The sequence below is a fragment of the Haliotis asinina genome, chromosome 15 (genome assembly GCF_037392515.1).
Source record: "Haliotis asinina isolate JCU_RB_2024 chromosome 15, JCU_Hal_asi_v2, whole genome shotgun sequence".
NCBI lineage: Eukaryota > Metazoa > Mollusca > Gastropoda > Lepetellida > Haliotidae > Haliotis > Haliotis asinina.
The window spans coordinates 8,136,306-8,151,997 of record NC_090294.1 but is presented as its reverse complement, the minus strand read 5'-3'; the positions used below and the strand labels follow the sequence as shown (position 1 = coordinate 8,151,997).

At 39.9% G+C, this 15,692-nt stretch overlaps 1 protein-coding gene across 2 annotated transcripts in view; it reads left to right on the top strand.

The window, feature by feature from the left end:
- The window catches only part of LOC137265161 (dynactin subunit 1-like), a 37,497-nt gene that overhangs the window by 251 nt on the left and 21,554 nt on the right, over positions 1 to 15,692 (top strand). For both annotated transcript variants that reach the window (XM_067800486.1, XM_067800485.1), the window contains exons 2-19: positions 1,729 to 1,848; positions 1,981 to 2,096; positions 2,819 to 2,951; positions 3,460 to 3,794; positions 4,899 to 5,099; positions 5,563 to 5,634; positions 6,186 to 6,390; positions 6,716 to 6,794; positions 7,205 to 7,364; positions 7,785 to 7,889; positions 8,543 to 8,644; positions 8,863 to 8,952; positions 9,217 to 9,333; positions 11,415 to 11,514; positions 12,179 to 12,264; positions 12,735 to 12,862; positions 13,335 to 13,449; positions 15,590 to 15,643. In XM_067800486.1, coding sequence (XP_067656587.1) covers positions 1,749 to 1,848; positions 1,981 to 2,096; positions 2,819 to 2,951; positions 3,460 to 3,794; positions 4,899 to 5,099; positions 5,563 to 5,634; positions 6,186 to 6,390; positions 6,716 to 6,794; positions 7,205 to 7,364; positions 7,785 to 7,889; positions 8,543 to 8,644; positions 8,863 to 8,952; positions 9,217 to 9,333; positions 11,415 to 11,514; positions 12,179 to 12,264; positions 12,735 to 12,862; positions 13,335 to 13,449; positions 15,590 to 15,643 — 2,298 coding nt within the window. In that variant the 5' untranslated portion in view covers positions 1,729 to 1,748. The remainder of the gene's footprint in view (positions 1 to 1,728; positions 1,849 to 1,980; positions 2,097 to 2,818; positions 2,952 to 3,459; positions 3,795 to 4,898; positions 5,100 to 5,562; positions 5,635 to 6,185; positions 6,391 to 6,715; positions 6,795 to 7,204; positions 7,365 to 7,784; positions 7,890 to 8,542; positions 8,645 to 8,862; positions 8,953 to 9,216; positions 9,334 to 11,414; positions 11,515 to 12,178; positions 12,265 to 12,734; positions 12,863 to 13,334; positions 13,450 to 15,589; positions 15,644 to 15,692) is intronic.

Below are 15,692 nucleotides of genomic sequence, written 5' to 3'. Positions count from 1 at the left end.
ACTGATGTAGTGACAATCCGTTTTATTCAACAAATGCTCATTGACATGCGATATTTAATTCCGGTTCCAAACAACATATAGAAACACAAACTCCATGCATATTGCCTACTGCTGTTTGCTTAGGTTAGAAAGTCATAGATGGGTTGAATAACTTTTGACAATCATTTAACATGTTTAGTAGCTAAGATACACAGCGTTCCCTACATGAATGCTATCACGCACCTCCACAGGCCGCAGTGGAGGAAATCCTTTGTCGCACTTTCACACCCTCGTTACGACTATTGCGCTCGAAAAACTTATATGCATGGCTTCTTTGTACTTACGCCTACATGTGCGCCCTAGTTTTGTTATCAAGATGTTCCAAAATAAATAGTTGCAAGCCATCAAACATCTCAGGCTATTTTAAATCATGTGACACGAAGGGATTGCCTCTCTAAAACAGAAACACACGTTCCACACCTTGGTGCTTGTTTATAACAAATTTGCATACATCTTTGGATAATTAAAAGGATTGTGGGGAGACTTTCGTTCCCAATCAAGACTGACCACCCAGCCCTTTCAACAGCTGTTTTGAAAGGAATTGCTCTGGAGTTTTCAATGCTTTCTACAATATTCATTATATTGGATCATTGCTGCCACTTTGACAGTGCATTGGTGTTTCTGTACTACTCCTATAAGTTTGACTACAAAACATAGTTTACTAATGAGACATATTGAATGTAGGAACTAAATAATTGATGAGTTCATGAATTATCTCTAAATTCCATATATGCATAAAAAATAAATAAAACATAAATAAAACTTTAAGATTCCTCAGTTCACATTTCTACTGCCTTGAATATCACTTATAATATTTCCATGTTGTGTTAGATTTCTCTCTCTCACGCACGCGTGCACATGCGCATGCGCGCGCACGAGGTGTGTTTTGTTTCCAGAGCTGAACTCAAAAACCGTTCAGTAATTTTCTGCAAAACTTGTTAGATATATCAATCAGAACCTTAAGTGGTGCCTTTTGCTAATGCTATGTACAGGTTCTTGTGATTTGTTATTTTCTCAGTTTCCATGGAAACGTTTCAGACTTAGTTTCAAAATGGAGGGATGGGCTTCGTTCTCAGAGCACAGCTAGAAAAACATTTCATATCTTTCAACAGATCTTGGCAGATATATGATGCAGATCTTGAAATTGTGACTTTGTTGATTACAGATATATGGCATTTATAATTTTCATGAATTCCATGGAAACAATTCAAACTTAGTCTAAAAAGACAATGAGTAACTGTGAAATGATTTGTCCTTTCAAACATGTGGGGGCCGGGGGGGGGGGATATGTCATCTTCTGATGACTCTTGTTCAATACTGTTTGTAACTGATGACAGTAAACCTTTGATTATGTAAATGGTAGTTTTTCAAAGAAATCTTCTTTGATGCAGATAGTATTAAAACAGAACATGATAAAATAGCATTGTTCTAAATCTCCATGAGGAGCAATGTCTAAATTGTGAGCTATCATTGGTTATCATGGTTATTTATATAATCATTTTGACCCATTCCTGCATTGATTTCACTTTTCCTTGTTTTTGTGGTCTGTTTGCATCAACAACAGATCCAGATTGAATATCCTTTTTCTGCAGTTCTGTCAGTTTGTCAGCCAATTTTGTGTACTTATTGTCCAGTCAACAATTTTTGTGTGAAACATGTATTTACTTGTAATGCATCTTGTACCGTCAGGTGGGACGGAATAATTAAAGATGTCTGAAAAGCCAATAAAGACTGGAACCAGGGTTGAAGTTGTGGGCAAAGGTGTTGTCGGAACAGTTGCATATATTGGAACAACACTGTTTTCAAGCGGTGAGTGCTGCTTCAGAAAATTCATTTTCTTGAACATTTTTTAGAAGAGTTTTTGGACTTATGATCTGTTACCCTGATTTATCCTTGTCTCATAGAAAGAAAACCATTTTGTTATGAACTTTGACATTTCAGGGAAATGGATCGGAGTTGTGCTTGATGAACCTAAGGGCAAGAACAATGGCACTGTGCAGGGCAAGACTTACTTCCAGTCTCCAGAGGGACATGGCATCTTTGTCCGGCAGTCCCAGGTATACACACATCTGGCCTCATGTCACCTTCTTGTCATTGAATGTCTTTGTGTTTCAACATGTTAAGACGACAGTGTATCAACACAATAATTATGTACTATGGAATCTGTCTATTATGGCCATGGACTGACTCATTTGTCTGGAATATGAAGCAGTTCCAATTAGCCAACTTTTGTCCGTTATTGTAGACACTGCCATGATGAGTTACCTTATATAACCGTAAATGTTTCTCATTGCAAGTTTATTGTCTGGACTGTTATTTTAGTCTGTAATCCGTACCTGAGAGAGTCCAAATTATACAGAAGACTTTGGTGATGAATTAAGAACCATTTTGCTGAGACTCAGAGATTAGTCTGCATCTGACAGATTCCTCTGTATGTAAATATTTTCTCATTTAGGATTAACATGACACAGCATACATGCAGTATCCATGCGATCAGGACAGTCAGTGTTTGAAGGGGATGAGTGATTGAGAAAACACACTGTTAGGGATAATAACTTCTAGTTTGTCACACTCAGCCTGATTTCCCAGATTCTGTTATCAAGCTTTAATGTTCAGTGCTCCAGGTCGATAAGGCAGGAAGAATGTATGCAAAGAGCCTATCAGCATGATCACACATATATGTCATCGTTATTTGTGTCAGTTGATTTATGTTACATAAAATATCGTGGAAGATTTGACGTTATTGCTGAGTAGATTATTGACCAGTTTATTGTATCAGATTGTGGCTGTTGATGACCCTGCCTCTGCTCCTGCCCCTGCCACACCCGCAGTGAAGACACGCCCATCCCCTGGTGATGGGAAGACGCCAGCCAGGAAGTCTGGTCTGCGGCCACCTAGCTATGTTGGGAAGAGTAAGTGGATACTTGCTTGGTAGTCCACAACAACAGTTTCTGTGTTGTTGTTTGTATTCAAAATCTGTGAATGGGAAGACACAGAATAACTAAACATGATAAAAGTGAATCTTGTTGCAAACAGAAAATGTGGTATTGTCATAGATTGTCAGGTCTGAACAGAACAAAAACAATTGTCCTTTGAAACTCAAGAAATTGATAACCAGTACAACTGCCTTGGTCGTGGTGGTGTTCTGAAAACAGGAACTCTTTTTGTTAAATATTTTGTGTGATTCTGTGTTTGTTTCCATAACTGTAAAGATATTAGACCATGAGACAGAGTACTGTTTCTATAGTGGCTTATGATAAGAGTCCTGGGTTTGTGTTGTGGGTCTGTGTTGTCACATTGCATGTGTTGACGTCACAGATTTTGTATTGTTGCAAACACTATTTTATGCTTAGTTTATCATGGTGTGCACCAACTATGTTGAAGTCACTCACTGACTCAGTGACTAGCTGTGTATTGCAGGTAGTGAGAGTATACCAGACTCCACAGCAGCAACTGCCTCCCCCAAGAAGGAGGGAAGCGTACCAAAGGACAGTGCCACCCCTGCACAGGGTCGACGAGAGAGTGGCATCCCAACCTCACGACTACCCCGGTCCAGCAAGGAGACAACGCCAGTTGATGACAAGCCAGCTACTGCTCTCCCCACCCCTGCTAGGCAGTCCCCACCTGGGGCCTCCACCCCTGCTCAGCAGTCCCCACCCGAGGAAGAGAAAGCGCCAGCTGTAGTTGAGAAGCCAGCTCCAGTTGAGAAGACAGCTGTAGTTGAGAAGACACCTGTTGTGGAGGCTCCCAGAAAGGTAATTAGTATCTAGTCTGAATTTGCTGTGCAGAGTTGCACCCCTTTGACTCACCTGGAGCCTGATTGTGAGCTTGAATCCTGATTCACCTCTGTCTGTCATGCTTCTTGGCTCATTGTACTCCTGATTTCACACAATAAATCCCTATTGGTTTCAGTATTGTGGTATATATCTAAGTTCTTCATAACATGGGGCTTTTTTTCCACATTAAACTAATGCACCAGATGTAACTGGTGTTGGTGGGTGTAGTTAGTTTATCGCTTCACAAAGACACAGATTTTCATATCCAGCATGAGTAAGCATGGAAAGTTATGAATGTTGCACATGAATTATGCAGTTATGTGATTGACAGAAGCCCTTTTTTCAGTAGGGTGTCTGACAGTGCAAGAAAAAATCTGAAGTAGTGATGTTTGTCCACAAATGCCTGCGGTGTGTTTGTTATTTGCCATGGGGGGAGGGGATATAGGTTTGAGCTCTGTTCATCCATTCCTCCATCTGTTTGAGACGATGGGGACAGATTTTCTCTGAAAACATTATAGACCCAAATTTGGTAGGTGTTTTCAGGACTTGAATGCCTTGATGGAGTTGAAAAAATGGAAACCGTCATGCAATTTGTTACCAAGTTATGGCCTATGGTATGAGTTGCTTGACTTAGTGCATGGCATCCCCAATGGAGACAGATTCTCCCAAAAGATGTTATAGATAGAGAAACCAAATTTGGTTAGTGTTTTCAGGACATGAATGCTTTGATGGAGTTCGAAAATGGAAACTATGTTACATTTTGTTATGTCATGCATTCCTGGACTCAGTGCACAGTATCCCCAATTTGGGGCAGGTTCCCCAGAAACTGTTATAAATAGGGAAACCAAATGTGGTATGTGTTTTCATGTCATGAATGCCATGGTGGAGTTCACATACAGGAACTAAAATAAGAACACAATACTGTGGTGGAAGATATTGATGACCATGTCTTCTCGTTTCCATTGTAATCCATCATGATGGACATATGTTGAAGTCATGTGCTGTGGCTATTCATTTGCACAGGAACTATTGTACAGTGTCATTTTTGTGTGTGTGCTGATGCCAAATGCTTTTCTAATGCAGTCTCCCTCCAAGCCTGATGTAAGTGCCATGACAACGTCAATAGATGACAAGATCTCCAATCTGCAGCAGCAACAGGAGATTGAGGGCCTACAAGCTGAGGTGAAGGACCTCAATGAGAAACTGGAAACACTGCGGATCAAGAGGACCGAGGACAAGGGCAAGCTGAAAGAGTATGAGAAGGCCAAGATACAACTGCAGCAGGTGAGTGAAAGTCCATGCTAGACAACTGTGTCAGATCGGTTATTCAGTCTCCACCATCCTATTGCTGAAATATGCTGAGTGTGGCTTTGAATAACTAACAAACTATGTTAACAAGCACTTCATCAATGCACAGCCAAATCTGTAAATCTGCAGTACAGTCAAGTCTTGTTAATCCGACCTCTGTTTATCCGATAATCAACTTTATCCTACGCTTTTGTCAGTAGCAACTTGAATAAACATGACTTGTCTCATTTATTTAATCCGACATCCTCGTTAATGCGACAATTTGCTGTGTAACGGACGATGTCGGATTAACGAGACTTGACTATATATGCAGCAGTGATAAGTTGTTTTTTTGTGATCTATTTGGAGTCATGCTTATGCAGTAGGTCTGACTGTAGTTAGGGATGATCAACATGGCTCCTGATCAAGTGATTACAGACATGTTTAATGTCCTTGTCAGCTTCAAGAGTACAAGATTAAGATGCAGGAAACATCTGCCGACCTTCAACGGCAACTTCAGGCGTCCAAGAAGGTAAGAGATTGATTTGTTAGGTGGATCATGTTTACGCAATACTTTGTGTGTTTGTTTAGATGTTGTTTTTGTCATTGTATTATCTGTACATCAGGGGAAAAGTTAGGCATAAGAATCTCCCCTTTCATTCAAGCCATGTTTACATTGTCTACAGGGGTGGTGAGGTAGCATAGTAGTCAGAGCATTCATTTGAAACGCTGAAGACCTGGGTCCCACTCCCCATATGGATACAATGTGTGTAGCCCATTCTTGGTGTCTCTCCTCATGAGATTGCGGGAATGTTACTAACAGTATTGTAAAACCAAAGTCACTTGCTCACCCATTGTCTACAGAAGTTGGGGGTCACAAGAAACATGTGGGTCCTGTAGAGTAATGAAATGGTTTCATCAGCTGTACTGGAAGAAGTGGTAATCACTTAGTCACAAGATCTTTATATTTGTTTACGAAGAATATCATTTTGCAAGATATTCTACTTCTTATACGTTCTGGAAGCATATTTCTTCTTGAGTGAAATCTGTTTGTTCTAACTTCTCCCAAAATACTATGTATAGGAAGTGAAGGACATCCAAGAGGCCTTTGAGCGATACAAGGATGAAATGGCAGATGTTTCTGAGACAATTGAGATTGCAACACTTGACAAGGAGATGGCAGAAGAGAAGGCAGAAACTCTGCAGGTAGAGATCGACACCATGAAGGAGAAGGTTGAGGAACTGACCCTTGACCTGGAACTTCTCAGAGGAGAGATCAGTGAGAAAGGTCAGTCAAGCTTGTTTTTCTGGTCTGTTGAAGTAGATTAGTAATTTGTTAAAATCATTAGCATCAAAGTCTTAAAAATTATGTGACACTGTGGCTTCTCTCTTGAAACATTGCATGATTGATGAGGATGAGCCCTCATCTGTTTGTATACATATCAGTTTTATTAGCAAGAGACATCTTGATTTCCAATCTGTATCAAGTAGTTAATATCCATGACAGATTATATGTGTCAGTGTCAACCTTCGCCTGTAGTCATTGTTTAAAATGTTGATGTTAGATGGACATGGGTATCGTGCGTAAAGACATTCCCTGATCGATATTTTAGGCACAGATGGCGTGGCAGCAAGCTATGAACTGAAACAGCTAGAGCAGCAGAATGAGAGGCTGAAAGAGGCACTTGTCAAGTGAGTTGCAGCTCATCACAGTTTGTGTTGATAAAGTAGCAAGATATGTGAAACTTTGAAATGTATGTAAATGTGTATTTGTGTGTGTCTGCATGAGAGAGAGAGAGAGAGGTGTGGAGAATACCTATGTGTATGAAACATGTACATTTGAAACCTCTGTGAGAATGAAGAACATGTTTGTATGTATATGGGGAATCTCAGTATGTGAGGTGTATCCGAGTGCAGATCTCATCTGTTTTCATGAAAGAACTTACTTGCTAAGGGACCGTTCATAATTTCTGGCTAGGGGGATGATGATGATTTTTATGGAGAAGCGTGTATGTATTTGTGTATGTGAATCACCTTTTTTGTTTCCCTGGTTTTGAAATGCATCCAAAACATTGCTGTATGTGAACTACCATTGAATTCAGGATGCGAGACTTGTCCAATCAGGAGAAGCATGATTCCCAGAAGATGGCTAAGCAGAATGAGAAACAAGCTGTAGATATTATCAACCTGAAGAAGGACAAGGAACGTCTCCAGTCTGAGGCCTCAGAGATGCAGGAACAACTCATTGAACTCAAGGAGCAGGTTGGTTGTAATTTTAAGCAGTACTAGACATATACACCAGTAATAACTATGTACCTTACATTGCTGTACAATCAGACTAGATCTGAAGGACAATTTTAACATTGAATAAACTTGTTGAATCCATTCAGAATTAGCTTGACATTTTTGTATTTACCTGGATTCACTTGCAGAATTGTTACAGTTGTATTTTACTGTAACTTCTGTTATCTTCTCATTCTGCTTTGGCTCTGATAACTCTCTGCATATATGTGTTATGTGGGCTAGCAGTCTCTTTTGAGTTGTATCAGTAGAACTGGTGTAGGATTGTAATTCATTTATTCAATTCATTGGTGGAATTCTCAGTGAAAGTGATGTCCAACAATCAAGATCTAAAAGCCTATCTGAGACACTGATCAGTAACTCTGGTTTCCATGGTTACAGGTAGATGCAGCACTTGGTGCTGAGGAGATGGTTGAGAAACTGACAGAGAGGAACCTGGAACAGGAGGAGAAGATTCAACAACTTCTCGAGGAGAATGCAGATCTGGTATGTCATGTGATGTTGGGTAGATATCAACCTTTGTTATGTCATGTGATGAAATATGGTTGATATCAACCTATAGTATGTCATGTGATGATAAATGATAGATATCAACCTGTGGTATGTCATGTGATGATAGATGGTAGGTATCAGCCTATGGTATGTCATGTGATGATAGATGGTAGATATCAACCTGTTGTATGTCATGTGATGATATGTGGTAGATATCAACCTGTGTTATCATGTCATGTGATGATACATGTTAGATATCAACTTGTGATATATCATGTGATGATATGTGGTAGATATCAACCTGTGGTATGTCATGTGATGAAATGTGGTGAAATCAACCTGTGTTATCATGTCATGCGATGATAGATGTCTGATATAAACCTGTGTTGTCATGTCATGCGATGATAGATGTCTGATATAAACCTGTGGTATGTCATGTGATGATATATGTTAGATATCAACCTGTGGTATGTCATGAGATGTATTTTAGGTATCAACCTGTGTATCTCATTATGTTTTGTTGGATATCATGGTATGTCATAAGCCGTATGTCTTTGACAACTGTGTCATGTCATGAGATGTGATATGTCATGCAGTATTTATTGTGGTCTGATGTCATGCCTTCAAATGGCTGTCTGGCGTTGCAGGAAGCACTGCATGAAATGAATGAGGAACTGCAGGAGAACACTAGAGAGACGGAACTGGAGTTGAGGGAGGAACTTGACCTGACACAGGCGAAGGTCACAGAGGTGAGGTCAAGGTCAACTTGTTTGAATGGAAGAAATGAGAAATGGGCAAGAAATAGCTCATTTGATTATGAAATTAACAAAACTGTTTGGACTCAATTTTACGTCTGCATTTCTTCAGGATGATTGAAAGTATCCAGTTACAGGAAAAAATATTGGGTAGCTTTATAACGTAAGTTATGAATGAGTAAAAGTGATCACATGGATTTGGGCTGTTTCAGACGCAAAGGAAATTGGATGCCACTCAGGAAACAATGGCTGACTACGAGGCCACCATCAGCAAGTTCCGTGACTTGGTGTCCCAGTTGCAGGTATGTTGTAAACTTCTCTATATAATGATTTATTTAACCAATACGGATGTCACTGAGTGTGTATGGTTTTATTCTGCCTCTAGCAATATTCCTGCTATGTCATATACTGGGAGACCAGAATTTGGCTTCTGACAATGTACACATGTTGGGAATCAAACCTGGGTACATGGTGTAATGAGCGATTGCTTTTACCACTAGGCTACCCTACTGCCCCAAAGATGTACCTGATTTATCTCTTATGTTTCCTTGTTTCGATGGTTACAGGATGCTAACCGAGAGTTACGCAGCAAACAGCAGGAATCAGAACACAAAGCAGAAACACCAGCCATTGAGATGTTTGACTTCAAGGCCAAGTTTGCTGAATCTAAGGCTTATGCTAAGGTAGACCGACTTGTTGATCCAACAACGCACACTGTATGGATGTCATGTAGTATGAACTTCACTGGCAGTGTAGTTACCCATGCATTGTTGACTGTTGTAGTGTAGGTTTCACCACACCAACCTTTGCTCCATCTCCGCATCTGTAGGTTTACCAAGACAAGGAAGTAAACCGCATCTTCCACTTCCTGTTCGTGTATTACCATGTGGCTTTAAGCTGTAACTCACTCAACACTCCATTCTCAAATAACTAATGCTCTATCTTTATTAGATCTTATATTTATGCCAACTTCACTTTGTACACACAGTTTAAATGTTTGTACCTGTACATACACAGAACGTTACATGGAAATAACTGTATGGAACAAATATCTTGTGTATACATCTTCTTGTTTCCCTTGATGTGATAGACATGAAACACTTACATATGTTTCTGATACACTTAATTTCCAGTGTCGTTGCATGTGTAACAGCTGAATGTTTGTTTTTGTTCAAATTTGATGATAGAAGTTTGTCCAAATCCGCAGCTTTGTTAGTATGTTGACATGTGAGCATGTACCTTGTATTCATGTGTACTAACTGGCATGCGCTGGATTAACAGGGGTGGAAAAATGTTTTTGATTGTTAAGCCCTGTGAGTTGTTTTGAATTTTTAACAAGCCGCCAAACCATATTGCTGGTAATGTTTATGGAAAGCATCCTTTGATCCATGTAGACACAGAATGATAAGGAAATAACGAAACGTTGTCAGAATTGTGGTTCTTAAAGTCTTCAAAAGAAATGTCTTAAGCAACTGAACCTGTTTCCTGTATATACTTATACATTGAAGAAAGATTTGGACTATATTTTAGCGGTATATATTGATGAACGAAAAGGTCTGACTTAAAATGGATAAACCGCATGATTTTACAGAGGAACTATAGCAGACTGAAGGACTTGGTTGACCCTTAACTTTTTGTGAGTAGTACATGTATGTGTCTGCATAAGCCAGACCTTAGTTTCAGAGTCAAGAATGTCGTTTTTCCACCCTTGGTTAAGCTTATATAAACTGCATGCATGTAACGAAGTGTATTAATGTGTCCATCTCACTGTACCATGACAATGTGCACACTGATGTCTGTTTGTATATGTATGGCTGTAGGATGACATGGCCAGGACGTGCCCCAAACGGGACCCATTGTCCTACCAGAAGGTAACAGCTTGTCACGGCAATGGTTGTTCACCTGTCTGCTGCTCTTTCTCTTGTTTGAGTTCAGTTCTTGATGTTACATGTATCGAAGTGAGAACAGTAATCTGACAGTCACACTTATCATGCATAATGGTAAGATTTAGACAGTAATACAGTGTTTCGGGAAAGTGGAAATAACACTTTGTTCTGACTTGACAGTATATAATGGATGAAGGTATTCAAAATCCCAATCAGATCTTGTTCTACTGTTTTTTTCTTATTGGAGTAATTCAAGGAAAAACATACTTTTAGTTCTTTAATTATGTAATGTAACATCATTTGTTTTTGTTACTTTGGCTCAGGGATCAGCTGTGTTTTGTTAATAAGCTTGGGGCTTCCCACTATTCTCTCTCTCTTGCAGAATGTTTTCTTTACAGATTGTCTCCCCTGCCAAATTGTCTTCCCTGGAGATTTCCCCATGTATAATCTGTCAGTTATTAAACTGTCACCTGCTTAACATAAGAAGAATGTTATGTATATATAATTGCTGGTATGTGTTGATACGGGAATGCACTACAATGGGTATTTTTATAATATGCAACTGATGGATGTATTGGCAGGTAAATTAATATAGGGTTTTAGGATGTTTAATGGAAAGAATGTTATCCATAGTGATTCCTGTGCTCATGTGTTGGACAGCATTCCTAGGTCTCATGTTCTTTTAAATTTTGCTGCTCCTTAGATTTATGGCATCCTTTCCTCAAGAAAGATTCACTGAAATTGGTGGTGGCTTATTATCATGTATTATTCATGGTTAGTTAACATTTGCGTGTGGGATTGTGCCTGGATATCAGCTGATATCTTGTAGTGTATAGATATGGTTGATGTGTGTAAAAGTGTTATTGTTGATGTTTTAGACCATTGACATGGAGTTGAGGAAGTTGGAGGTGCACCAGGCCAACTCTCATGTCCAGATGCTGCTGTCATTTATGCCAGATTCCTTCATCAACAGAGGAGGTGGGTACAATGATGTCCTTATGTGAACCACGGTGGTTTTTGAACCACATCTGTTCTGGTATGTGAATATCACTTGATACGGAATCTGAATCTCATCTAATCTGGTATGTGAATCTTATTTGATTTGGTTTTTGAATCTCATCCGATCTGGTATGTGAATCTCAGAAGATACAGTTTGTGAATCTGATCAGATTTGTTTTGTTAACTTCACCCGATCTGGTATGTGAATCTCACCTGATCTGGTATGTGAATTCCCTCTGATTTAATTTATGAACCTCATCTGACCTAGTATGTGAAGGTCACCTGATACAGTTTGTGAATCTCCTCTGATCTGGTATGTGAATCTTATTTGATTTGGTTTGTGAGTCTTATCTGATCTGATATGGTAATCTCATCTGATTTGGCTTTTGAACCTCACCTGATATAATATGTCAACCTCACCTGATTGGTATGTGAACCCCATCTGATCTGATATGTGAATCTCCTGTTATCGGCCATGTGAATTTCCCAAGTCTGGTTTGTGAACCTCATCGATCTGGTATGTGAATTTCACTTGTGTGGTATGTGAATCTGATTCTGATCTTTTATGTGAATCTCAAGTGACCTGTCATGTGAATCTGATGTTCTGACATATGATTTGATGTGTGCACTGCATCTGTTTAAGGGGATCACGATGCAGTCAATGTCCTCCTCATGGTACCACGGATCATCAACAAGACAGAACTACTTGCCTCGCAGGTGAAAGACAAGGTATGTATAGGTTAAAGTGGATATCGTGATGGGAAGTTTACAATATATACATTTATTGTATGCCCTTGTAGGCTAAGGATAATAGTACGGGGTGAAATACGGATGACGTGGTCAAATTCCGTATTGCATGCACTGCTGGTCCATGTATGACTACACTGTGATTTGTTTATTAATTAAGAGATTAATACTAGGTATGAAGGTATTCAATAAATATAGAATGTCATACTTGTGCATTTGGATGTTTTTTATTTAACACAAAGACGTCACCTCCCAACACATCTTCTCATTCAACACAAAACATCCAAATGCTCTAGGATGATTTTCTATATATATGGTATTTATATTATACACATAATACATGATTCATATATAATGTATACATCAAGCTCAGCGACATAATTAACACATGATTATGAGGCGTTAAAGAAACACATGAAACTGAAGGCTGACAAGTGATATGTTGGTTTCAGTTTGAAATTGTTGACGCCATCACCCGTGATGACGTGTTGAAGAGCCACAAGGCTGAGCAGAACAGCTTCGCCCATGAGCTTGTGTTGATGTTGAATACCTTGCAGGGCATCATGAGACAGTATGAGAGGTACGTGGAGAAGCTTGAGTGGACATGATTTGCCTTTTTGTTTGTGATGGGTGTCACCACTGGAGAGAATACAGCTCTTTGCAAACAACTACTAACAGCATTGTTTACTGATTCATAAACACATGCCAGTGGTAAAGTGTGTTGTCGTTCTGTCCATATTTTGAGTATTATCTGCAAGAAGTAATCTGAATTGACAGGTTTGAGCAAGGATATTCAAAAGTTATTGGTGCAAAAACTCCATCTCTTATATATTTCAAGTTTACCCCAGATGGTCAGGCACAGATATGTGGTTGGTTATATGCCATGACACACAGTGTGGATTGATGCTCACATCAGTCACTAGATTGTCTGGTCCAGACTCAGTTAATCATATAGCACCACAAATATACAACCCAAATCAAGTCTGAACATGTGTTCAAGTGGAGCTGTGTGAATGTGTGTCTAGTGGAGCTGTGTGATTGTGTGTTTACAGTGCTCTCAGCACCTGTAGCACTGAACTGTTCACCAAGATTGGGACTTTGCTGCCAGAGATGATGGCTCATGAGAAGGCTGTCGACTATTTCATAGACTTGTTGCGGAAGGACCAGGTGAGTTCCTGCTCAGCCAGGTGATCCTGTCAGTGGGATTCAGGATCAGCTGGGTATTACTGTCAGTGGGATTCAGGATCAGCTGGGTATTACTGTCAGTGGGGTTCAGAATCAACAGGGTATTACTGTGAGTGGGATTCAGGAGCAGCCAGGTATTACTGTCAGTAGGATTCAGGATCAGCTAATTAATGCTGAGAATGGGATTCAGGATCAGTTAGGTATTGCTGTCAGCTGGATTCAGGATCAGATAGGTATTGTTGTGAGTGGTTTTAGGATCAGCTAGGTGTTACTGTCAGTGGGATTCGAGATCAGCAAGGTATTCCTGTCAGTGAGGTTCAGGATCAGCTAGGTATTACTGTCAGTGGGATTCAGTGGGGTTATTTGTGATCAGTTTGATATTCTGGAATCTGGGAGGTATTCCTGGATCAGTGTGTGTTTTGAGGTCATTGGTGCATTTCAGGGTTGGTCATTGTCTATTTCTTGGACCAGCAATGTTATTCTCAGGAGTGTACGTCTGATTTCTATGATCAGTGATGTTTTTCTTGGATCAGTTTTGTATTTCTAGGATCAGTGGTGTCGTTTTAGGATCAGTGGTGTACTACCGGGATCAGTAATATATTTCTAGGGCCAGTGGTGTACTTCTAGGATCAGTGGTGTACTTCTTGGATCAGTGGTGTACTTCTTGGATTATTGGTGTATTTCTGGGATCAGTAGAGTACTTCTGAGATCAGTGGTGTGCTTTTAGGATCAGTGATGTATTTCTAGGATCAGTAGTGTACTCCTGGGATCAGTGATGTATTTCTTGGATCAGTGATGTACTTTTAAGATGAGAGTTGTACTTTTTGGACGAGTGATGTATTTCTGGGATCAGTAGTGTGCTTCTTGGATGAGTGATGTATCTCTAGGATCAGTGGTGCGGTTTTAGGATCAATAGTGTACTTCTGGGATCAGTGATGTGCTTTTAGGTTCATTGATGTATTTCTGAGACCAGTAGTGTATTTCTGGGAACAGTGGTGTTTTTCTGGGATCAGTAGTGTACTTCTTGGCTAGTAGTGTACTTCTGGGATCAGTGGTGTATTTCTAGGATCAGTGGTGTATTTCTAGACCAGTGGTGTATTTCTAGGACCAGCCGTGTAATTTTAGATCAGTGGTGTATTTCTAGGATCAGCAGTGTATTTCTAGGATCAGTGGTGTATTTCTAGGATCAGTGGTGTATATCTTGGATCAATGGTGTATTTCCAGATCAGTGGTGTATTTCTAGGACCAATGGTGTATTTCTAGGATCAGTGGTGTATTTCTAGATCAGTGGTGTATTTCTAGGATCAATGGTGTATTCCTAGATCCGTGGTGTATTTCTAGATCGGTGGTGTATTTCTAGGATCAATGGTGTATTTCTAGATCAGTGGTGTATTTCTAGACCAGGGCCGCGTTTCACAAAACTCTCGTAAGCCTAAGATCTCGTAACTTTTCTCGTAGCATCCGTAGCTCCTATGTTTCAGTATAGGAGGCACAATGGCTACGACAAAACTTACGAGATCTTAGGCTTACGAGAGTTTTGTGAAACGGGGCCCAGTGTCGTATTTCTAGATCAGTGGTGTATTTCTAGGATCAATGTTGTATTTCTAGGACCAGTGGTGTATTTCTAGGACCAGTGGTATATTTCTAGATCGGTGTATTTCTGGGATCAGTGGTGTATTTCTAGGATCAGTGGTGTATTTCTGGGACCAGTGGTGTATTTCTAGATCAGTGGTGCATTTCTAGGACCAGTGATGCCTTTCTAGGACCAGCGGTGTATTTCTAGGACCGATGGGGTATTTCTAGATCATTGGTGTATTTCTAGGACCAGTGGTGTATTTCTAGGATCAATGGTGTATTTCTAGATCAGTGGTGTATTTCTGGGACCAGTGGTGTTTTTCTAGGATCAGTGGTGTATTTCTAGGATCAGTGGGATACTATTGGGAACCAGAACAGTATTGAATGATCTCATTGTAACGACTTCTCTGTTCTTGAATTTGTTGTGGTTGAATGTAACTTTTCAATCAATAGGTCAATATTAAAGAGGAAACATGTTGTAATCACACTGCCACTGATAATAGTGTCTTCCCTTTTTTGCACTACTCTGACTTTTCTGTTCTATCAGCTGGATGAGACGATTTCCCTGGAACTGCTAGAAAAGTCCATCAACTTCTTCCAGGTAAATCTCACTGACCTCTCTTGGTGCTGTGGAATGTAAGTGTCATATG